Source organism: Amblyraja radiata, chromosome 7 (genome assembly GCF_010909765.2).
Source record: "Amblyraja radiata isolate CabotCenter1 chromosome 7, sAmbRad1.1.pri, whole genome shotgun sequence".
NCBI lineage: Eukaryota > Metazoa > Chordata > Chondrichthyes > Rajiformes > Rajidae > Amblyraja > Amblyraja radiata.
This window is the reverse complement of record NC_045962.1, coordinates 90,672,259-90,696,763: the sequence shown is the minus strand read 5'-3', so window position 1 is coordinate 90,696,763 and position 24,505 is coordinate 90,672,259. Positions and strand designations below refer to the sequence as shown.

General features: G+C 49.8%; 2 protein-coding genes across 2 annotated transcripts in view; both read left to right on the top strand.

Moving 5' to 3' along the window:
• The window catches only part of smarcal1 (SWI/SNF related, matrix associated, actin dependent regulator of chromatin, subfamily a like 1), a 43,040-nt gene extending 32,523 nt beyond the window's left edge, over positions 1-10,517 (top strand). The window contains exons 10-16 of the mRNA XM_033023528.1: positions 1,379-1,594; positions 1,701-1,771; positions 3,953-4,055; positions 5,995-6,177; positions 7,660-7,760; positions 8,513-8,606; positions 9,816-10,517. Of these exons, the coding sequence (XP_032879419.1) occupies positions 1,379-1,594; positions 1,701-1,771; positions 3,953-4,055; positions 5,995-6,177; positions 7,660-7,760; positions 8,513-8,606; positions 9,816-10,037 (990 nt within the window). The 3' untranslated portion in view covers positions 10,038-10,517. The remainder of the gene's footprint in view (positions 1-1,378; positions 1,595-1,700; positions 1,772-3,952; positions 4,056-5,994; positions 6,178-7,659; positions 7,761-8,512; positions 8,607-9,815) is intronic.
• Positions 10,518-17,374: 6,857 nt separating this feature from the next.
• On the top strand, positions 17,375-24,265 carry rpl37a (ribosomal protein L37a). Its single transcript, XM_033024980.1, has 4 exons — positions 17,375-17,504; positions 18,154-18,282; positions 20,608-20,690; positions 24,139-24,265. Exons 1-4 carry the CDS (start codon positions 17,502-17,504, stop codon positions 24,200-24,202), a joined length of 279 nt encoding a protein of 92 aa, XP_032880871.1. The 5' UTR covers positions 17,375-17,501; the 3' UTR covers positions 24,203-24,265.
• The last annotated feature ends 240 nt before the right edge of the window (positions 24,266-24,505 follow it).

Sequence of the window (24,505 nt, the reverse complement as noted above, 5' to 3'; positions counted from 1 at the left end):
CCGTCTCCCACCCACCCACACCGTCTCCCACCCACCACACCGTCTCACCCCACCCACACCGTCTCACCCCACCCACACCGTCTCCCACCCACCCACACCCTCACCCCACCCACACCGTCTCCCACCCACCCACACCGTCTCACCCCACCCACACCGTCTCCCACCCACCCACACCGTCTCCCACCCACCCACACCGTCTCACCCCACCCACACCGTCTCCCACCCACCCACACCCTCACTCCCACCCACACCGTCTCCCACCCACCTACACCGTCTCCCACCCACCCACACCCTCACTCCCACCCACACCGTCTCCCACCCACCTACACCGTCTCCCACCCACCCACACCGTCTCACCCCACCCACACCGTCTCCCACCCACCCACACCGTCTCCCACCCACCTACACCGTCTCCCACCCACCTACACCGTCTCACCCCACCCACACCGTCTCCCACCCACCCACACCGTCTCCCACCCACCCACACCGTCTCCCACCCACCCACACCGTCTCACCCCACCCACACCGTCTCCCACCCACCCACACCCACACCGTCTCCCACCCACCCACACCGTCTCCCACCCACACCGTCTCACCCCCCACCCACACCGTCTCACCCCACCCACACCGTCTCCCACAAACCTACACCGTCTCCCACCCACCCACACCCTCACTCCCACCCACACCGTCTCACCCCACCCACACCGTCTCACCCCACCCACACCGTCTCCCACCCACCCACACCGTCTCACCCCACCTACACCGTCTCACCCCCCACCCACACCGTCTCCCACCCACCCACACCGTCTCCCACCCACCCACACCGTCTCACCCCCCACCCACACCGTCTCACCCCACCCACACCGTCTCCACCACGCCACACCGTCTCCACCCCACCCACCTGACTACCGTCTCACCCCCCAACCCACACCGTCTCACCCCACCATACACCGTTCTCCCAACCCACCCACACCGTCATACCCACCCACCAACACCGTCTCACACCCACCTACACCGGCTCTACCCCCCACCCACACCGTCTCACCCCACACACACGTCTCCCCCCACCCCACACCGTCTTCCCCCCACCCACACCGTCTCACCCCACCTTTACACCGTCTCCCACCCAAACCCTACACCCTCACTCCCACCAACACCGTTTCTCCCACCCACCCACCGTCTCCCCCCCCCACCACCCTCAACTCCCACCCACACCGTCTCCCCCCACCCACACCGTCTCCCCCCACCTACACCGTCTCACCCCCCACCTACACCGTCTCACCCCCCACCTACAGCCCTCACCCCCCACCTACACCGTCTCACCCCCCACCTACAGTCCCCACCACCCACCTGCTAACTCTGCTCCCTTGCTTGCCAGTTACGTTGGGGCTGGGATTATTCCGGATCGTCCAACCTCCAGGAACTGCGGCTCCTGCTGCTGGAATCATTGATGGTGCGGCGCCTGAAGTCGGATGTTCTGTCGCAGTTGCCGGCCAAGCGACGCAAGGTGGTCCTTGTGGAACCTGAGGGTGTGAGTGCCAAGGCCAAGGTGGCTCTGCAGGCAGCAGCACAGGCCATGACAGGCCACAAAACGGTGGGTACTTCCTGCTTCACTGAGGGAAGGAGCCTGTCAATGGACAGAGAAAACTATTCAGATATTTATAGTTTATTTCAAAATTCTCCTCTTCCTTTTGTAACAGAAACGTGAGCAAAAGGAGGCACTGATGGTTTTTTACAATCGCACAGGAGAAGCAAAGATTCGATCCATTATGTGAGCAAATTCCTACTTTGTATATGAACGGACACAACACACTCAGCGTTGGCCTTGCTGCCCTGTATGTAACACGGGGACCTGGCAGATGTGACATCCTACCCTTGTCCTCAATGTGGAAGGTGCAGAAAAATCTTCACATGTTGCCGTGGCACTTGTGATGAACTCAGAGCCTGACGGGTGCAACCGAATCATTAAAGTGCCAAAGACACGGCTGCTTTAGCCTGGAATGTGCTGGCTCAGTGATGCAGCTTCATTGGCATGGAGGAGTTCCGACAAACTCACCTTAGGGCATTTTGTAGGAGGTGACAATGATTGTTGGCCAGTCGATGTGGTTCAACAAAAGGATACAGAGTGCTGGAGTAACTCAGCGAATCAGGCAGCATCTGTGGAGAACATGGATAGGTGACGTTTCAGAGTGCTGGAGTAACTCAGCGGGCCAGGCAGTATCTGTGGAGAACATGGATAGGTGACGTTTCACAGAGTGCTGGAGTAACTCAGCGGGTCAGGCAGTATCTCTGACATGGATGTGACATTGCAGGTCGAGACCCATCTTCAGACAGATTGTAGGGGGGGGAAGGAGAAAGCTGGATAAAGGGGAGTGGCAGGTCAGAGTGGGGCAGGTAATAGGTGGACATAGGCGAAGGGGTTGTTCGATAGGCAGACAGTTAGAACAAAGGCCAGATTGTGATTAAAATCTGTCTCACACCTTCTGCTCTTATCTCTGGCCTTTGTTCCAACTGTCTGCCTATCAATCACCCCCTTCACTGTGAAGCCAGAGGTAGGAGAGTAGCTGGAGGGTGGGGTTGGAGGGGAGAAGTAGGTGGGGTGCAGAGGAGGGGAGGGAAGGACGTTTAGTTAGAGGTTACCTTAATTTGCAAAGTGGAATATGAGATGCTGTTCCTCCAGTTTGTGTGTGTGTGGCCTTACTCTGGCAATGGAGGAGGCCCAGGAGAGAAAGGTCAGTGTGGGAATGGGAATGGGAGTTACAATCACTAGCAACTGGGAGACCAGTTGGCCTGTCATATTCTGCTGATCTGAAATCTGATGAAGAGGGATCTAATGTCCTGGCACGTGAGCTATTAAGGTAATAGGTAGTTGGGAAAGTCGACAACATTACTGTTCATTGCAAGGGACGTTGAATAATAAAGTTGGGAAGTTACTGTAATTATAAAGGCATCAATGAGATTACATCTAGAGGAGTGTGTAAAGTAATGGTCTCGCTCATGAGTTCATTGGTTATAGGAGCAGAAGTAGGCCATTCGGCCCATCAAGTCTACTCCATTCAATCATGGCTGATCTAGCCTTCCCTCTCAACCCTATCTATTGAAGAACATTATTTAATATTATAAACAGTTTAGAGAACATTTACGACTAGAATTGGCAAGTTATCATCTGAATAGAGATTGGACAGACAAAGCCTGAATCCACTGGAGTTTGGAAGAGGAAGGAAAATTTATATTCTTAAGGCAGAGATTGACAGATTCTTGATTACGGGTGGCGAGTTATGGGGCGAAGGCAGGACATTGGGGTTGAGAGGGGAAGATAGATCAGAAGGTACACAAAATTGCTGGAGGAACTCAGCGGGTGCAGCAGCATCTATGGAGCGAAGGAAATAGGCGACGTTTCGGGCCGAAACCCTTCTTCAGCCATGATTCAATGGTGGAGTAGACTTGATGAAGAAGTAGGAATGGAATTGATTGAAACATATGATCCTGAAGGCCCTGACAAGTTGGATGTGAGAGGATGTTTCCTTGTGGGATGATCTAGGTCAGAGGTCATCCACGCCTGAGGTCCTGGGTCTTTGGAATTCTTATCACGAGCTGGAGTAGTCCCTTGATGTTTCAACCATTTTATTAGACGATCGATTGTAACCACGTCTGCCTTTCCATCGTATTGCTTGTCAAGTATTCATCTGACACTACCAAAGACTCAACCATCGAGAACAATTTAGTTTTAAATGGGTGAGCCTGAGTTTCACATGAACTTGAGTGTAACAAACACACACAAACTGAAGCCAGTCAGCTGATTCCTTGCACTGCTCATTTGTATTGATTTCCTAACTAACGTCACATTTGGCCCAAAAACTCCCCCCCACCTGATAACCTCGCCTGCCCAGCTGAGAGTCCAGCTCTGTCCACTCTGTGAGCAAACCCGAATAATTGGATGAATCTTTTCCAGAGAATACGTGTGGGATTTGTTGAAGAGTGGTCGGGAGAAGTTCCTGGTGTTCGGCCATCATCGGGTAGTTCTGGATGCGTTGTGTACATCTCTGGAAGAAAAGGTAATGGCAGCAATATGTGATGAAGAAAGGAGGGGAAAATGTTCAGAGGTTTGGAATAAGAAACAATTGCTGGTGGCAGCAGGTTTACTAACTAGAGACCACATCTGTGGTAATCTTCAGAAATAAAAGTGTGGTGGCTCAGTCCAAGCAGTGCGTTGTGCTGGGAACGCAGTGCATTGTGCAGTGTGTGCTGGGAATGCAGTGTGGGTTGTGGAGAGGAAGGGGAGGGGAGAGAGGAGGAGAGGGGGGGAGAGAGGAAGGGGAGAGGGGAGATGGGGTAGAGGGGGGGGGGTAGAGGGGGGAGAGGAGAGGGGGGGAGAGAGGAAGGGGAGAGGGGTAGAGGGGGGGGGAGGGGTAGAGGGGGGAGAGGAGAGGGGGGAGAGAGGAAGGGGAGAGGGGGGGAGGGGTAGAGGGGGGAGAGGAGAGGGGGGGGGAGGGGGAGAGGAGGTGGGGGGGAGTGGAAGAGGAGGGTGGGTCAAGCACAATGTGGCTAATTGGATAGATCTCTTCCAGAACAATCTAGTTTGTTGCATTCGCCCTCAATGCAAGGCCGACCTCCCCCTGATGAAAGCTGTGCCCAGCGTTGTTCCCCACCAACCTCTCTCTGGCTACGTCCACATCATAACTCACTGGCTTCCAGATTGTCCTATGGAGGACGGAGCACCCTGCCCATCAGGGGAGTGTGCACAACCCCATCACACTCTGGGCTACACACTATACAGTTATTTCTGCATTAAAAACAATGTAATAGCTTTAATTAAATGAAAGGGTTGCTGTCCACAACCCTTTAAGAAAGAAAAATAATAGATGTAGATTGTGAGCAGCTGTGCTCAGCACCATTCCCTGCAGCTCCCACTAGTCACAGACTCCAACACAACATTCACCTATTTATATCAATGGCTTCTGTTCACAAACCAGTTCTCTGTCCACACCTGTGGACAATAGACAATAGGAGCAGGAGTAGGCCATTCGGCCCTTCCAGCCAGCCATACATTACAGTACATTACATGTAATGTCACACACGGTGTTTTTTTTATTTTTTTTTAATTTTATTTTTATTAGAAGTACAGTAAATTACAATAATGCACATCAGATATATCTTATTACATTTGTTGTACCACTTCGTTTTTCGAGCTTTAAAAAAGATAGAAATAAAAGAAGTAAGGAAAGTGAGCAAGAATCGTGAAGGTCGCACGGTGTTTAATCATTAATTTAGCGGTACTTTATCGAAGATGTGAATATCCAATGAACGAGTTAGTCGTTTGTCTCTTCTGGTCAGAGCCGATTCCATCAGTCCATCTTGATTCTGCCCATTCTATTATTTACTAAGTGTCTTTTACCATCTTTTACCAATTCATGAATGGATTCTTGCATTTACCTTACCACTAATGTCACCTAATCTCTCTGTTTATAAGATAAGATTGACAACATTAAGAACTGAATTAGTTATGTAGGAATCATCAGGCTTACTGGGGTGGGAGATTGCAACCTTCACGTGGTCCACCCTGTTTTGACGAATGCAATCAAGGTGGCGTGCACAAACAGAAGATCAAACAGAACAAGTTGTCTTTCAAGGAACTGCAGATGCTGCAAAATCGAAGGTAGACAAAAGTGCTGGAGAAACTCAGCAGGTGCAGCAGCATCTATGGAGCGAAGGAAATAGGCAGATTTACAACCTCCTCTCTGAGTTTATTTCCTTCGCTCCAGCACTTTTGTCTACCTTCAAGTTGTCTCACAACTTTAGGTTGTGCACGCCAGACGCAAGAAGAAGTAATCAGGTTTGCTGCCACTTCCTCCCTCAGGGCTTGACCTCGGGCTGACATCTGACCTGGGGCTCCATCTGTTGTCACTCATGGTTCAGTCGGTGATTGTACTGTCAATGTACTTTGTACAGAGCTGTGTCAATCCAGGCTTTAATGATATTGTGCGTTATCCACAGGACATTGCATTTATCCGCATTGATGGCTCCACTTCTTCAGCTGAGCGCCAGTCTCTGTGTGACCACTTCCAGTGTTGTCCCACACGCTGTGTTGCCGTGCTCTCCATCACTGCCGCCAACATGGGCCTCACTCTCTCGTCCGCTGACCTGGTTGTCATCGCTGAGCTTTTCTGGAACCCTGGTGTAAGTGAAAGTGTCACTGCAAATCTTCATCAGTTTCCACCAGATTCATTGTTATTCAGTTGTTACATAGAAACGTAGACAATAGGTGCAGGAGTAGGCCATTCGGCCCTTTGAGCCTGCACCGCCATTCAATATGATCATGGCTGATCATCCAACTCAGTATCCTGTACCTGCCTTCTCTCCATACCCCCTGATCCCTTTAGCCACAAGGGCCACATCTAACTCCCTCTTAAATATAGCCAATGAACTGGCCTCAACTACCTTCTGTGGCAGAGAATTCCAGAGATATGTTGCATTTGTTATTCTATTGGAGACTTTCATCAGACTTGGCTGGACTTTATCTTACACTGAATGTTAATCACGTTATCCTGTATCTGTAGACAGATTGGTTGTAATCATGTATAGGGTGATTTCACGAAAGGTCACTGGGTCATAGGTCTTCACACACAGAGCCGCAAGATCCAACTGGGGTACATACGTCACTTACGGTACATGTTATTGATGCTAGAAACGCGTACTTTCAAACCTGTTAAAAACCGCGAAAACGGTTAATTTTTGCGCTGTAAATAACTGTGCCAGTCGGGGTGAGCGTGAGACACAGCTATACTACTTTAGAGTTCCAAAGATTAAGAAAAACTAAGGTAAAGAGAAGAGAGAGCTGAAGGGGCAACAACAGCAGAAGTTGTTGGCCGTGCAGATATAAAGATAAAAAATATCAGGAATTATCGCGTTTGCTCACTGCATTTCATCAAAGCTAAGGCATTATTGATGTTTTGATGAAATGCAGTGAGCAAATGCGATAATTCCCGATATTTTCTATCTTTATATCTGCACGGCCAACAACTTCCGGAAGTGACGTTTGTACCCCAGTTGGATTTTGCGGCTCTGTGCGTGAAGACCTGTGACCCAGTGACCTTTCGTGAAATCACCCTATAGTCTTTTTGCTGTCTGGATAGTATGCTGCAAAATACTATCACTGTGACATTAATAGACTGAAGTCCAGTGTCAACATGGAGCCCTTCACACAGGTAGACAAAAGTGTTGGAGAAACTCAACACGAGTGTGGGGGGGGGGCAGGGGGTCCGTGTCTCTGCATTAGTGTGGGGGGGGGGCAGGGGGTCCGTGTCTCTGCATTAGTGTGGGGGGGGGGTCTGTGTCTCTACACGAGTGTGTAGGGGGGGGGTGTAGGGGGTCTGTGTCTCTACACGAGTATGTGGGGGGGGGGGGGTCTGTGTCTCTACACGAGTGTGTAGGGGGGGGGGTGTAGGGGGCCTGTGTCTCTACACGAGTGTGGGGGGGGGGCAGGGGGTCCGTGTCTCTGCATTAGTGTGGGGGGGGGGGGGGGGGTCTGTGTCTCTACACGAGTGTGGGGGGGGGGCAGGGGGTCCGTGTCTCTGCATTAGTGTGGGGGGGGGGGGGGGGGGTCTGTGTCTCTACACGAGTGTGGGACTGACAACTTTCTTCTCTTGTTCCTGGATTCAGACCCTCTTTCAGGCTGAAGACAGAGTGCATCGTATTGGCCAAACAAACTGTGTGAACATCCACTACCTGGTGGCCAAAGGCACTGCCGACGACTATATCTGGTGAGTGCAGTGGGCAGCAGATGCCTCCATCTGTGGGCCAGTTACGTCCCCCATCTCCATCTGAGGACCTCAGCCATTTCCTCTGGCTCCTCTTTCCCTGGTTACCATCTTGTCTTGAAGATATTTAAGTGTTCCCACCCACGCTCTCTATGCTGCTGAAGGGCCTCAGTATTTTTAGTCTCTACGCCTCGCTATTGTTCCTTTCTTTAACTGCTTCGCCCTCGGTATTCTCCTCACCCAGGGTTCCACTTGGACTCTGATGCAGAGTCATACAGCTGTCCAGCATGGAAACAGGCCAACTGTACTGGGCTAGTCCCGTTTGACAGCATTAGGGTTAGGGTTAGGCTCATATCCCTCTAAACCATTCACATAGATAGATCTGTGTATCTGCTTCCCTCACTTCCTCTGGCTGCTGGTTCCAGATACAGCCTAACATATACATAACATTCCATAACATCCTTGAAACGTAGAATTATGGTCACTATCTCCAAAATGGTGCAGGAACACAGTGGGACTCGGTGGCAGCAACAGGATGGTTAATGTTTTGTGCAAAGATGGCGGATCGGGACTGGGAGTGCAGAGGAGAGAGAGTCAATATAAAGAGGAAGAATGTGAGACATTTCACTCTATAGGTGGGGAGGTGAAGGAGGGGGGGGGGGGCATGGTTCTGTGCTGAGTATAATATGTTACAGTGACTGTCAGATCATTTTGTTACCAAGGCGACTCTGAACGTTCCCTTGCAATCTGTACAGGCCAATGATCCAGGAGAAACTAAATATTCTTGGACAAGCCGGACTATCGGGAAACAACTTGTCAGACCTTGAAACCACCGATTATTTTCACCAGGTAAATATCGCTGCCAATTCCTACATCACAATAACGTTGACCTGCCTTTGGTTTGTTTGCAAAAAGTAACAAAATGAAGTAAACTGAACGACTGCATTTCACGTGGCATTGAGCTCCAACTGGCATGATGCCAACTTGTCCCAGAGTTTCCCTCCAACATTACGCTCTGTTTGCCCGCTCGCTTTATCTATCTTCATCCATTTATGGGTTCCATGTGTCCTCCGTACACTGACCACCCTGGTCATTCACATAACATATAAAGAGTTGAGATCCCTCAGGCACGAATGTTACATTGTGCCACCTACATTGTGTTAGCCAGTTAACCTTCTGTCCATACCAGCCAGCAGTTCCCACCTCAGGAGCTTCCACATTTCACAGTAACCTTCCTTACACTTTCTCCAACACTGCTGGGCATCTCAGTATTATACATCGCTGATTCACCCAGTGTGTGTTAATACATCAAAGTACAATAGACAAAAGGCCACCTATTCTCTATTCTCAGGTACACAAAATTGCTGGGGAAACTCAGCGGGTGCAGCAGCATCTATGGAGCGAAGGAAATAGGCGACGTTTCGGGCCGAAACCCTTCTTCAGACCTATTCTCTATTCTCTATTGTCCTTTGATGTGTTAATCTAATTAATCTAATACATACATATGTAGTATTGCAGAGGGCACAAACGTTAGTGGAGTTGCAGACAGTGAAGAATGGGGACAGCTTGAAATGAATCATTTACAGACACTGGCCAGAAACATGGCAGATGGAGTGTAATCTGGCCAAGTGTGAGGCGTTGTACTTTGGGGGGGTGGGGGGGGAGGTTCATGCGGGACCCTCTGGAGCATTGATGTACAGACAGATCTTGGGGTCCAAGTCCACAGCTCCAATGTAAAATTCTGTCACATTACATGTGCTGCAACCAAGGGATATCTTTGTGCTGAGGTCATTAACAGAACTGGAATTGTGTGACAGGACAGGACAAGTCTGTGTTGGCTCCAGAATGTCATCTTCAAAGCAATGTCATGAAAACTTTCTGCAATCTCCTTTGCCAATCTGATTCTTCCCAGTGAAATGTAAATGAACATCCCTTCTGCTTGTTGCTGGAGCTGGATGTGCTAGAATTTGTTTTTAACCAGGACCACGTCTGTCTACATTGTTGCTGGTGGTGGATCTGCTAGAGTTTGGTTTTAATCAGGACCATGTCTGTCTGCAGGGTGTGAAGCAAACACAAATACTGGACTTCTTCAAGATGGGTAACGGCGATTGGGAGGAGGTGAGTGACGAAGCCCTTCTCCTGGAAGCTGCTGATGCCAGTATGGACTCCGGCCCCAGCACCGTCAAGCACAAGGAGCAGCCTGACACTCCGACCAAGCACATGGAGCAGCCTGACACTCCGAACAAGAAGAGAAAGATTGAGGAATATTTTGGGAAATGATGCAGTTTGGAAAAGGACTTTGGCCTGTATTAAAATCCCTGTGATGGGTGGGTGAGTGAGAGTGAGAGTGAGAGTGTGAGTGTGTCTGTGTCCGTGTCTGTGCCGAGCACTTCCAGACCCGTGGTCACACAGACCCTTTACTAGTTGCACAATTTGTAAATAAAATCGACTGAGCTGGAGTAGAGGCTTGTGTTGCGAAGACAGACACAGAGTGCTGGAGTAACTCAGCGGGACAGGCAGCATCTCAGGAGAGAAGGAATGGGTGACGTTTCGGGTCGACACCCTCTTCAGTTGGGAAATTTGTCTGGAGTGAAGTGATCTGACTGATGTTTACACCAGGCCTCTGATCAAAGTCTGGACACATTGCTCCTTAAAACAGTAATAAAATAATGCCGAGAACTAGTCTGTGTCATTGTCTTGATTAATGGATCGTATTATGTACAATGTGGTTCCAGTCATAATAAAACTTTTTTTTTTAAGTGTGGAAGTTAATGCTTTGTTTTAAGACTAATTAATAATTGCTCCATTAATTAGAACAGGAAGTTTGAATGTTAGTTGAGAAGGACTACAGGGACAAGTCAGGGTCTACAGGCTGTTGAGCTGAACGTCAGTGCTGGGATAGTAACTGCAGGGGCTCTGAAGGAGCATGTTTCCCACATTTGGAAAGGCAAGGACTGATTAGGCAAATTCGCTCTCAAAGTAGAGTGTTGATGAGGACAGGGGGGGTGGTGGACATGTCTACATGGAATGAAAGCCGGCACCTCTATGCAGAGCCACAGAAGAAGGTCCTCAATGAGTATTTCTCCTCTGTATTTACCGAGGAGAAAGATGGTAGGATGGAGGAACTTTGTTCAGTCAATGAAAGTGTCTTGAGAGTAGTCAGTGTTACCGTCGAAGAGGTGCTGAAGGTACTATCGTGTATGAAGGTAGACAAATCTCCAGGGCCTGATCAGATATATCCAAAGACATTGTGGGGAACCAGCGAGGAAATTGCCAGGAGCCCTGATTGAAATTTATGAGTCGTCTTTAAATATAAGAGAGGTGTCGGAAGACTGGAGGGTGGCAAATGTTGTGCCTCTATTCAAGAAGGGCTGCAGGGAAAATGCTGGGAACTATAGGCCAGTGAGCTTAACATCTGTAGTTGGAAAGTTACTGGAGATTATACTGAGGGATAGGATATACAGGCATTTGGATGGGCAAGGGCTGATTAGGGACAGTCAGCATGGTCTTGTACGAGGGAGGTCGTGTCTCACAAATCTTGAGTTTTTTGAAAACGTGACCAAAAAGTTTGATGAGGGCAGAGCTGTAGATGTTGTGTACATGGACTTCAGTAAAGCATTCGACTAGGTTCCGCATGGTAGGCTGCTCTGGAAGGTTAGATCGCATGGGATCCAAGGAGAGATAGCTGAATGGATAGAAAATTGGCTCCATGGAAGGAAGCAGAGGGTGATGGTGGAAGGTTGCTGCTCAGACTGGAGGCCTGTGACTAGTGGTGTGCCTCAGGGTTCAGTGCTGGGCCCGTTACTGTTTGTCATCTACATCAATGATTTGGATGAGAACCTACAGGGCAAGATGAGCAAGTTTGCTGATGATACAAAAGTGAGTGGTTTTGCAGATAGTGAAGATGGTTGTGAACGATTGCAGCAGGATCTGGATCGATTGGCCAGGTGGGCGGAGAAATGGTTGCATTTGGGAAGTCTACACAGTAAAGGGTAGGGCAATGGGGAGTGAAGACGGATCTAGGAGTGCAGGTGCTTGAAGTTGGAGTCGCAGATAGATAAGGTGGTCAAAAAGATTTTTGGCACATTGGCCTTCATCAGAGTATTGAGTATAAAAGTTGCAAGGTCATGTTGCAGTTGTATAAGATCAACGTTGGTAAGGCTGCATTTAGAGTATTGTGTTCCTGTTAGGGGAAATATATTGTCAAGATGGAAAGGTACAGAGAAGATTTATGAGGATGTTGCCAGGACCTGAGCGTCTGAGCTACAGTGAGAGGTTGAGTAGGCTGGGTCTCTATTCCTTGGAGTGCAGGAGCCTGAGGGATGATCTTATAGAAGTGTATAAAATCATGAGAGGAATAGATCGGGTAGATGCACAGATACTCTTGCCCAGAGTAGGGGAATCGAGGACCAGAGGACAAAGGTTTATGGTGAAGAGGAAAGATTTAATTGGGATCTGAAAAGTAACTTTTTCACACAAAGGGTGGTGGGTGTATGGAACAATCTGCCAGTGACTTCATCACTTCTGGCTCCTTGGCCTCTAGCCTCCAACCTCATCGTTCCCCACCCCTGCACGGCCCGTTTTATCCTCTCTCCAAAATACACAAACATAATTGTGCTGGCAGACCCATTGTTGCTCCTTGTTCATGTCCCACCAAACTAATTTCCATATACCTCGACTCCGTGCTATCCCCTCTGGTCCAATCCCCCCCCCCCCCCCCCCCCCCCAACCTCCTCCCCCCACCAATGTCCAAGACATGTCTGCCTTCTATTTTTCCAGCATCTGCAGTTCTTCCTTAAACAAACTGCCAGAGGAGGTAGCCTTCTTTATTCTCCCAATTTGGCTAGCCCGTGCTGTCTCCTCCCCTTCCTTAACCCTCTAGCTGTCTCCTCCCACCCTCCCATCCGCCCGCCCTCGGGCTCCTCCTCCTCCTCCCCTTTTCCTTCTTTCTTTCCCCACCCCCCATCAGTCTGAAGAAGGGTTTCGGTCCGAAACGTTGCCTATTTCCTTCGCTCCATAGATGCTGCTGCACCCGCTGAGTTTCCCCAGCAATTGTGTGTACCTGCCAGAGGAGGTAGTTGAGGCTGGAACTATCTCAAAGTTTAAGAAACAGTTAGACAGGTAGATGGATAGGACATGTTTGGAGGGATATGGACCAAGCGCAGGCAGGTGGAACTAGTGTAGTTGGAACATGTTGGTCGGTGTGGGCGGTGGCATGAAGGGTCTGTTTCCACACTGACTAGGGACTTTAGCAAGGCTTTCGACAAGGAACCAATGTCCTCTATTTACCCATCCTGCCTGAGTTCATTTGTAATTGGCCCTGATAGAGTCACAGAGTAATACAGCACGGAAACAGGCCCTTCGGCCCAACTTGCCCACACTGGCCAACATGCCCCATCTACACTAGTCTCACCCACGGCTGGCCTTAAGCCAATTGGACCAATTACTCCCAATTGGGCCCCGTGCCTAAGGGGGCCCCGCGCTAGAGTAATCTATTCGCAGTTCGCATTATTTAAAAAAAAGTTTTCTTTGGCATGGTGACTGATCAAAGTTTCTAGAGGTCGTCAGATTTATGTTTGTTTCCATCTCATGGTGTGAGTTTCCCTACTGTCGAGTGGAAACACAGCTGACTGGATCTTACTACTAGCTGATTAATTTTGTGTGAGACCAATAAATGAGGTGAGTTTTAGTGAGCAAGATATAAACCATACATCTGAAATATGAAGTCACTGATTATCGGAAGATTACTGTAAAGAGCGGTACGAAATGTTCATAAATTAGGTAAAAGATGAGAGAGCATAAGGATAAAATTAGCTACAATAAATGGGATGGGATACGACTTTTCAAACTCTGTGTGGTGTAACGGAGGGAGGTTAGATGCAGAGAAAAGTAAGCCAATATGAAAGAGAACCTAAGAATCAAAATAGCTGTAAATCACAGGAGTGAATACGACTTTTCTACATGTGTGCGTCCATTTTCAACCTCTCACTTCTGAGGTCTGAGGTCCCCACCTGCTTTAAAAGGGCATCAATTATACCAGTGCGCAAGAAGAGTAAGGTGACGTGCCTCAATGACTATCGACCAGTGGCACTAACGCCGGTGGTGATGAAGTGCTTTGAGAGCAAATCAACTCCTACCTTGACAAAAACCTGGACCCACTGCAGTTCGCTTACCGCCACAACAGATCAACGGTGGATGCGATCTCGCTGGCCCTCCATTCCGCTCTGGACCACTTGGACAACAAAAACCCATATGTCAGGCTGTTATTCATCGATTACAGCTCGGCATTTAACACAATCATCCCCTCCAAACTGGTTACCAAACTCGCAGAACTGGGTATCTGCGCATCCCTCTGCAATTGGATCCTCGACTTCCTCATTCACAGACCACAGTCTGTTCGCATTGGTGGAAATGTGGTACACTCGATAACAATCAGCACGGGAGCACCTCAAGGCTGCGTGCTCAGCCCCCTGCTGTACTCACTCTATACTCATGACTGCGTAGCCAGTCACAGTGCGAACTCCATCATCAAGTTCGCTGACGACACCACTGTTGTGGGGCGTATCACTGATGGGGATGAGTCAGAGTATAGAAGAGAGATCGAGCAACTGTCCATATGGTGCCAGCGCAATAACCTGGCCCTCAACACCAGCAAAACCAAGGAACTGATTGTGGACTTTGGAAGGAGTAGGAGGGGGACCCACAGCCCCATTTATATCAACGGGTCGATGGTTGAAAGGGTCAAGAGCTTCAAATTCCTGGGCGTGCACATCTCTGAAGATCTTTCCTGGTCCGAGAACACTAACGCAATTATCAAGAAAGCTCATCAGCGCCTCTACTTCCTGAGAAGATTACGGAGAGTCGGTTTGTCAAGGAAGACCCTCTCTAACTTCTACAGGTGCACAGTAGAGAGCATGCTGACCGGTTGCATCGTGGCTTGGTTCGGCAATTTGAGCGCCCTGGAGAGGAAAAGACTACAAAAAGTAGTAAACACTGCCCAGTCCATCACGGCTCTGACCTTCCTTCCATCGAGGGGATTTATCGCAGTCGCTGCCTCAAAAAGGCTGGCAGTATCATTAAAGACCCACACCATCCTGGCCACACACTCATCTCCCTGCTACCTTCAGGTAGAAGGTACAGGAGCCTGAAGACTGCAACAACCAGGTTCAGGAATAGCTACTTCCCCACAGCCATCAGGCTATTAAACCTGGCTCGGACAAAACTCTGATTATTAATAACCCATTTTCTGTTATTTACACTTTATCAGTTTATTTATTCGTGTGTATATATTTATATCATGGTATATGGACAAACTGATCTGTTTTGTAGTAAATGCCTACTATGTTCTGTGTGCTGAAGCAAAGCAAGAATTTCATTGTCCTATACAGGGACACATGACAATAAACTCTCTTGAACTTGAACTTGACTGCCTGCCAGTCTCTGTCTCTTTCTCTCACACGTGTCGGGACGGGTCGGGTCGGGTTGGGTGATTCAGATCGGGTTGGTTGGAGTGGTTTTGAGATCCCCACATGACTCTTGCTATCGATGCCAAATTTGGTCCAGATCGGTAAAGTAGTTTCCGAGATTCCCGTGCGGACACAGACAAACAGACAGACTTCTTTGTTTAAGAAGGAACTGCAGATGCTGGAAAATCGAAGGTACACAAAAATGCTGGAGAAGGTACACAAAAATGCGGGTGCAGCAGCATCTATGGAGCGAAGGAAATAGGCAACGTTTCAGGCCGAAACCCTTCTTCAGACAGACTTCTTTGTTTTATATATATATAGGGGGGTTGCACGTAAGGTCACTGGGTCATAGGGCATGACGCACGGAGCCGCTCAATCCATCTGGAGGACATCCGTCACTTCCGGTATATGTTATTAATGCAAGAAACGCGTACATTCCTACCTGTTACTGTGGCTAAGGGGATCAGAGGGTATGGAGAGAAGGCAGGTACGGGATACTGAGTTGGATGATCAGCCATGATCATATTGAATGGCGGTGCAGGCTCGAAGTGCCGAATGGCCTACTCCTGCACCTAATTTCTATGTTTCTATGTCTATGATATGGAGAGAAGGCAGGGATGGGATACTGAGTTGGATGATCAACCATGATCATATCGAATGGCGGTGCAGGCTCGAAGGGCCGAATGGCCTACTCCTGCACTTATTTTCTATGTTTCTATGTTAAAAACCGCCAAAATGTTGAATTTTTACGCTGAAAAAAATTATGGAAGTCGGGGTAAGTGTGAGAGACATGTACCCAACTTTAGAATTCCAAAAGTGAAGTGAAATGAAGGTAAACAGAAGTGAGAGCTGAAGGGGCAACAGCAGCTAAAGTGCTTGGTAAACATTGGCTGTGCAGATATCGGAATTGAAAATATTGGGAATTATCGCGTTTGCTCACTGCATTTCATCAACAGTAAGGCATTATTTGTGTTTTTTCTTGATTCCTTTGGTATCTAAAAAGCCTCAGAAGTGATCAATCTGGCTGTAAATTTTTCTTCAGATGCGTTTTCATTTTGTATATAAAAACCCACTTGAGAACCATGGGCGATTAAAAAAATTTACAGCCAGATTTATCACTTCTGAAACTTTTTCCCACCACCTCCAGTTTAAATTCCATTTGGAATATTTTGGAGGACCAAGAAACCAAGAACTCGCAGGCACATTTTAAGTGCGCATTTTGATTACTTTCCATTCTACCATAGAGATATAAAGTCTATAATAGACTGATTCCTGGGATGTCAGGACTTTCATATGAAGAAAGGCTGCATAGACTCGGCTTGTACTCGCTAGAATTTAGAAGATTGAGGGGGGATCTTATAGAAACTTACAAAATTCGTAAGGGGTTGGACAGGCTAGATGCAGGAAGTTTGTTCCCGATGTTGGGGAAGTCCAGAACAAGGGGCCACAGTTTAAGGATAAGGGGGAAATCCTTTAGGACTGAGATGAGGAAAACATTTTTCACACAGAGAGTGGTGAATCTCTGGAATTCTCTCCCGCAGAAGGTAGTTGAGGCCAGTTCATTGGATATATTTAAGAGGGAGTTAGATGTGGCCCTTGTGGCTAAAGGGATCAGGGGGTATGGAGAGAAGGCAGGTACAGGATACTGAGTTGGATGATCAGCCATGATCATATTGAATGGCGAATGGTGCAGGCTCGAAGGGCCGAATGGCCTCAACTCCTGCACCTATTGTCTATGTTTCTATTTGTATTTCTATGATTCTACAGACCTTGGCTGGGAACCTGGGGCTCAGCAACATGGTTCCCCACTGGTCCTGGTCCCACCTGCCCGCGCTTGGTCCATAATGTTGGGATAGTCCCAGCTCCTGCAGCTTGGTCCATTCACCCACCACCCGCCGTTGCTCAGCAACACCTCCTGCCAAACATCCTCTAGCGGGGCAAGATGGGCCACATGACGTGTTGTAGCTCCGGAGCTAGAGGATCCTGGGCATTTCCCCCGGCCATTTTAGTAAGCTAACCCGACCCGACTCGGAGTGTAATCAACGTTGCGGGGGAACAGTTTGTGTGCGTGATATAGAGTTAGATTCATCATTCTGTTAGTTCTTGTTAAAGAATAAAATGTTAATAAATGTTGACTCTTTTTCCGGCCCCGTTGCCTAGCGACCGCGTCGCCGAGCGGCGAACCCTGACGTCATATCCAGCAGCATGGGGCGCATGCGCGACCGTCTGATACCGCGCGTGCGCAGCTTGCCCCGCCCTCTCTGCCGGAGCCGCGACCATGGTGAGTGTCATGGCCGAGACCCGGGACCCGGGGCCGGGCAATCCGGCTCCATCCGCCGCCATCCGGCCCCGTGCGGCCCCGTCCGCCCCTGTCCGGCTCCATCCGACCCTGTCCGGCTCCATCCGCCGCCATCCGGCCCCGTCCGGCTCCATCCGGCCCCGTCCGGCTCCATCCGCCGCCATCCGGCCCCGTCCGGCCCCGTCCGGCTCCATCCGGCCCTGTCCCCGCTCCGCACTCACGGCCGCATCCACCGCCTCCCGTGCCCATCCGACCGTTTACAGCGGGGCCTGGGGACCGGGGCGGCGGGGGAACAGTCCGGGGGGTCGGCGTGATCTGGGGAGGTGGAGGAGGGTCGGGGACCCGGGCGGGGGGGCGGGGACAGGGTGGGGGGTGGGTGGGGACCCAGTCTTGGGGGTTATCCCAGTCCACGGGGGGGGGGGGGGTCAGGGTCCCAGTCCTGGGGGTGGGGTGAGGGTGGGGGTCCCAGTCCTGGGGGTGAGGGGGGGTCCCAGTCCACGGGGGGTGGGTGAGGGTGGGGGTCCCAGTCCTAGTCCTGTGGGTGAGGGTGGGGGTCCCAGTCCTAGTCCTGTGGGTGAGGGTGACCTGTGGGAGAGGGAGACCCCCCTGACTGACGGCTGATCTATGACAGGCGAAACGAACGAAGAAAGTCGGGATTGTGGGCAAGTACGGCACTCGGTATGGAGCGTCGCTCCGTAAAATGGTGAAGAAGATCGAGATCAGTCAGCACGCCAAATATACCTGCTCCTTCTGTGGGAAGGTGAGTGACCGTGGAGTACTGAATGGGTGCCGCTCCTGACACCACATGATGTAGCCTTGTGCTAAGTATCCTACCTGGTCAGGACCGTAAAGTCTGAACTCACCAGGGCGTAATTACTGTTTTTTAAATGTAAATACTGGTTCTGTTGTGTAGTTTTTGCACAATCCGCAGGCATTGCCACTTACATTTCACTCTACATCTTGTATGTGTATGTGACAAATAAAGTTGACTTGGTGTGCCCCAGATCCATTCATAGAAACATAGACAACAGGTGCAGGAGTAGGCCGTTCGGCCCTTCGAGCCAGCACCACCATTCAATATGATCATGGCTGATCATCCACAATCAGTACCCGTTCCTGCCTTCTCCCCATATCCCTTGATTCTGTTAGAGCTAAATCTAACTCTCTTAATATACCTAGTGAATTGGCCTCCACTGCCTTCTGTGGCAGAGAATTCCACAGATTCACAACTGGGTGAAAAAGTTTTTCCTCATCTCAGTCCTAAATGGCCTTCCCCTTATTCTTAAACTGTGACCCCTGGTTCTGGACTCGCCCAACATCGGGAACATTTTCCCTGTATCTAGCCTGTTCAATCCCTAAGAATTTTATATGTTTCTATAAGACCCCTCTCATCCTTCTAAATTCCAGTGAATACGCGTAGTTGATCCTTGGACCCACCTGGACAGAAGGAATGTGTGACGCTTTGGGTTGAGACCCTGGCTGCTTGTCCTGCTGAGATACGCCAGCATTTTGTGGCCCTCTATGCTGTGCCTGCCCTTGGACACTGACGATCTGTCTGTGTCTGGCGTCTGCTTCGGCTGCTCTTGAGTTTTAAGACACTTGAATCTCTGGGTGATCATTTGCAACGTTCTGTAATAAGCCAATTCAGCTTTCTTACTCTGGAGCTGTGGTGGGAGGTTGGTCCGTGGGTTGTGGGGTGTACACGGGTCCTGGTGTCTGGGTTGTGGGTGTACACGGGTCCTGGTGTCTGGGTTGTGGGTGTACATGGGTCCTGGTGTCTGGGTTGTGGGTGTACATGGGTCCTGGTGTCTGGGTTGTGGGTGTACACGGGTCCTGGTGTCTGGGTTGTGGGTGTACATGGGTCCTGGTGTCTGGGTTGTGGGGTGTACATGGGTTCTGGTGTCTGGGTTGTGGGTGTACATGGTCCTGGTGTCTGGGTTGTGGGTGTACATGGTCCTGGTGTCTGGGTTGTGGGTGTACATGGTCCTGGTGTCTGGGTTGTGGGTGTACACGGGTCCTGGTGTCTGGGTTGTGGGTGTACATGGTCCTGGTGTCTGGGTTGTGGGGTGTACATGGGTCCTGGTGTCTGGGTTGTGGGTGTACATGGTCCTGGTGTCTGGGTTGTGGGTGTACATGGTCCTGGTGTCTGGGTTGTGGGTGTACATGGTCCTGGTGTCTGGGTTGTGGGTGTACATGGTCCTGGTGTCTGGGTTGTGGGTGTACATGGTCCTGGTGTCTGGGTTGTGGGTGTACACGGGTCCTGGTGTCTGGGTTGTGGGTGTACATGGGTCCTGGTGTCTGGGTTGTGGGTGTACATGGGTCCTGGTTGTGGGTGTACATGGGTCCTGGTATCTGGGTTGTGGGGTGTACACGGGTCCTGGTGTCTGGGTTGTGGGGTGTACACGGGTCCTGGTGTCTGGGTTGTGGGTGTACATGGGTCCTGGTGTCTGGGTTGTGGGTGTACACGGATCCTGGGTTGTGGGTGTACACGGGTCCTGGTGTCTGGGTTGTGGGGTGTACACGGGTCCTGGTGTCTGGGTTGTGGGTGTACATGGGTCCTGGTGTCTGGGTTGTGGGGTGTACACGGGTCCTGGTGTCTGGGTTGTGGGGTGTACACGGGTCCTGGTGTCTGGGTTGTGGGTGCACATGGTCCTGGTGTCTGGGTTGTGGGTGTACACGGATCCTCTCCTGGTGTCTGGGTTGTGGGGTGTACACGGGTCCTGGTGTCTGGGTTGTGGGGTGTACACGGGTCCTGGGTTGTGGGGTGTACACGGTCCTGGTGTCTGGGTTGTGGGGTGTACACGGTCCTGGTGTCTGGGTTGTGGGTGTACATGGTCCTGGGTTGTGGGGGTACATGGTCCTGGGTTGTGGGTGTACACGGTCTGGGTTGTGGGGTGTACATGGATCCTCTCCTGGTGTCTGGGTTGTGGGGTGTACATGGATCCTCTCCTGGTGTCTGGGTTGTGGGTGTACCGGATCCTCTCCTGGTGTCTGTGGAAGGCGCTGTAGCTGCCTGTTGTTCAGCGCACCAGTTGTGCGAGTTATATCGGTCATTCTCACTAAAGGTGATTCCTGTCTCCGACAGACTAAGATGAAGAGGAGAGCTGTTGGCATTTGGCATTGTGGATCGTGCATGAAGACTGTGGCTGGAGGAGCCTGGGCCTACAAGTAAGTGGTGGGATACAGGGAGTGTGCACTGTTCCTGTCTCACCCACACACACATCCACACTGACCCAAAACAGGGATGTGGATCACTTGCGTGCGTGCAGACAGAGGGGATTGATCCAATTTAGCATGGTGCCTGACCTGGCACAGACATTGTGGCTCAAACTGCTTGTTCCTGTGCTGTGTAATATAAATCCCGCGTGTAACTTTTACTTCTAATCTGTTCACAAGCTCGCTCTGACGAGGGCGTGTATAATGGCATCTTTGTCGGCATGGGCAAGTTGGGCTGAAAGACTTGTTTCCGCCCTCTGTGACTAACGTCTGCAACTCGCAGTTGATTCCAAACCCTGGATATTGAGTAAAACACTAACCTAACATCCACCTTGTTCCTGATGCTGTTTTTTAAAAGTATCCCGTGTCAATAGACTATAGGTGCAGGAGTAGGCCATACGGCCCTTCGAGCAAGCACCGCCATTCAATGTGATCATGGTTGATCATCCCCAATCAGTACCCTGTTCCTGCCTTCTCCCCATATCCCCTGACTCCGCTATCTTTAAGAGCCCTATCTAGCTCTCTCTTGAAAGCATCCAGAGAACTGGCCTCCATCGCCCTCTCAGACAGAGAATTCCACAGACTCACCACTCTCTGTGAGAAAATGTGTTTCCTTGTCTCTGTTCTAAATGGCTTACCCCCATCACACAAGTCGTCACATTTATTTATATAGCACATTTAAAAAACAACTCTCGTTGGCCAAAGTGCTTTACATTTGTTATAAGAATAGCACAACAAAACAAACAACATACATATATACATGTAGCCCTCACTCAGAGGATGTCTGGAAAGGCTTGGGAGTATAGATAAGTCTTTAGTCTTGACATAAAAGACCCCTGATTCTTAAACTATGGCCCCTGGGTCTGGACTCCCCCAACATCGGGAACATGTTTCCTGCCTCTAGCGTGTCCAAACCCTTAATAATCTTATATGTTTCAATAAGATTCCCTCTCATCCTTCTAAATTCCAGAGTGTACAAGCCCAGCCGCTCCATTCTCTCAGCATAGGGCCCTGTACAACTGCAGAAGGACCTCTTTGCTCCTATACTCAACTCCTCTTGTTATAAAGGCCAACATGCCATTCACTTTATTCACTGCCTGCTGTACCTGCATGCTTACTTTCAGTCCTAGTATTATCTAAATACAGGGGGCAGGTTTAAGGTGAGAGGGAAGATTATTAATGGGATTTGAAGGCTAAATTTATCACGCTGAGTAGTTGGTGGCTGGAATGAGGTGTGGAGGCTGGAATATTAGAGTGTTTAAGAGGCACCTGGACAGGTACTTTAATGAACAGGACATGCAGGTAGGCACGTGGGATTAGTGTGGATAGGCATGGCCAGTCTAGAAGTGATATGCTGGACAACTTTATGATTCTGTGACTCGTCTTATATATACTGGTTTCTACATTCTAAACCAGACATACTCTCTATCAACTCTCCTCTACTCATTGCTACTCCTGAGGATGACCCCAGACTGCAGTTGTACAGGGCCCTAGTGAGACCACATCTGGAGTATTGTGTGCAGTTTTGGTCCCCTAATTTGAGGAAGGACATTCTTGCTATTGAGGGAGTGAAGCATAGGTTTACCAGGTTAATTTCCGGGGTGGCGGGACTGTCATATGCTGAGAGAATGGAGCGGCTGGGCTTGTATTCACTGGAATTTAGAAGGATGAGAGAGGATCTTATAGAAACATATAAAATTCTTAAAGGATTGGACAGGCTAGATGCAGGAAACATGTTCCCAATGTTGAGGGGGTCCAGAACCAGGGGGCACAGTTTAAGAATAAGGGGTCGGTCATTTAGGGGTGAGATGAGGAAAAACGTCTTCACCCAGAGAGTTGTGAATATGTGGAATTCTCTGCCACAGGAGGCAGTGGAGGCCAATTCACTGGATGTTTTCAAGAGAGAGTTAGATTTAGCTCTTAGGGCTAACGGAATCAAGGGATATGGGGCAGGAGAACAGAGCTTAGGCAGACAGGGAGTGGTGTGGACAAATGGGGCAGCAGGCTTGCGGGGCTGAATGGCCTCCTTATTCTTGTGCTCTGTGATTGACCAGAGCCCTAGTAAACCGAGGGCAGAGGTCACCCAGGGGGCGATGGGTGTGGGGGTCGGTCCTAGCCCCAGGACATCACTGCAGGAGGTCCTCAAGGCTGGGTCCTGGGCTCAACTATCTTCAGTGACTGTAAAGTGTGCCGAGATTTATGAGGATGTTGCCAGAACTCAGGGCATGAAATAGAAGGAGAGGTTAGGCAAACTAGGACAGGAGGATGAGGGGTGATCTTATAGAAGTCTTATCAAATCGTGAGACCAATAGATAGGGTGAATATTGCCCAGAGTCAGGAAATACTAGGGGACTGAGGATCCAGTGGAAGGGCGGAACTGAAGGGAATCCACATTAGTCAGGAAATGGTTTTGGGTAAACTGTTGGAACTGAAGGCAATAAAACAAGAGTGTTTTATTGTCATATGGATAGAAGAATGAAATTCTCACTTCCCCAGGGCCTGATGGTCTGCATCCCAGAGTACTCGAGGAGTGGCCCTAGAAATCGTGGATGCATTGGTGATCATTTTCCAATGTTCTCTCGACTCTGGATCAGTTCCTGTGGACTGGACGGTAGCCAATGTAACTCCACTTTTTAAGAAAGGAGTGAGAGAGAAAACGGGGAATTATAGACCAGTTAGCCTTACATCGGTAGTGGGGAAGATGTTGGATAGCAGTGACAGGATCGGTCAAAGTCTACATGGATTTATGAAGGGGAAATCATGCTCGACTAATCTTCTGGAATTTTTTGAGGATGTAACAAGTAGAATGGATAAGGAAGAGCCAGTGGATGTGGTGTATCTGGACTTTCAAAAAGCCTTTGACAAGGTCCCACACAAGAGATTAGTGTGCAAAATTAGAGCACATGGTATTGGGGGTAGGGTATTGACATGGATAGAGAACTGGTTGGCAGATAGAAAGAAGAGTAGGAAATAAGGGGTCCTTTTCAGAATGGCAGGCAGCGACTAGTGGGATAGCTCAAGGGGTTAGATTTACCTCTCAGGGCTAAAGGAATCAAGGGATATGGAGGAAAAGCAGGAACGGGGTACTGATTTTAGATGATCAGCCATGATCATATTGAATAGCGATGCTGGCTCGAAGGGCCGACTCTGCACCTATTTTTCTGTGCAATAGATAATCCTGACGCACACTGGTGGTTGAGCGGAACTTTGATGTGCTGTCACACAGCCCATACCTGGAGATGGGCTCTTCTGCCCAGCATGTCTGTGCCCACTGTCCATTTGCACTGATGGTGAGGGGGGGGGGGGGTCTTCTGCTGCCCGTATGGAATGTTCAGGGGGGTCTGGCTGGGGGAATGATGGTGTCTGCCTCTCTCTGATGGTCTTGTCTTTCCCACCCCAGCACCACCTCGGCTGTGACAGTGAAGTCTGCCATCCGTCGTCTCCGGGAATTAAAGGATCAGTGAACATCGACTGGGAATATCTCGTGTATGTCATCAAAGCTGTTAATTAAAGTGTAACAAAACCACTACCACCTCCGGCTATTTATTTCCCATCCAGACACAAAACTGGAGAATGTGTAATGGGGAGAGCAGGACCCTGGCTTGCCTTGTGGTGGGGTTTGTAATGGGGGAGGGCAGGACCCTGGCTTGCCTTGTGGTGGGGGTTGTAATGGGGGAGGGCAGGACCCTGGCCTGCCTTGTGTGGAGATTTGTAATGGGGGAGGGCAGGACCCTGGCTTGCCTTGTGGTGGGGGTTGTAATGGGGAG

Bases quoted from the DNA above. Each gene is read 5' to 3' on its own strand.
- rpl37a (XM_033024980.1), top strand. The intron at 18,283-20,607 runs GTGAGTGACCGT...TGTCTCCGACAG, and splicing joins CCTGCTCCTTCTGTGGGAAG to ACTAAGATGAAGAGGAGAGC. The intron at 20,691-24,138 runs GTAAGTGGTGGG...TTCCCACCCCAG, and splicing joins GGAGGAGCCTGGGCCTACAA to CACCACCTCGGCTGTGACAG.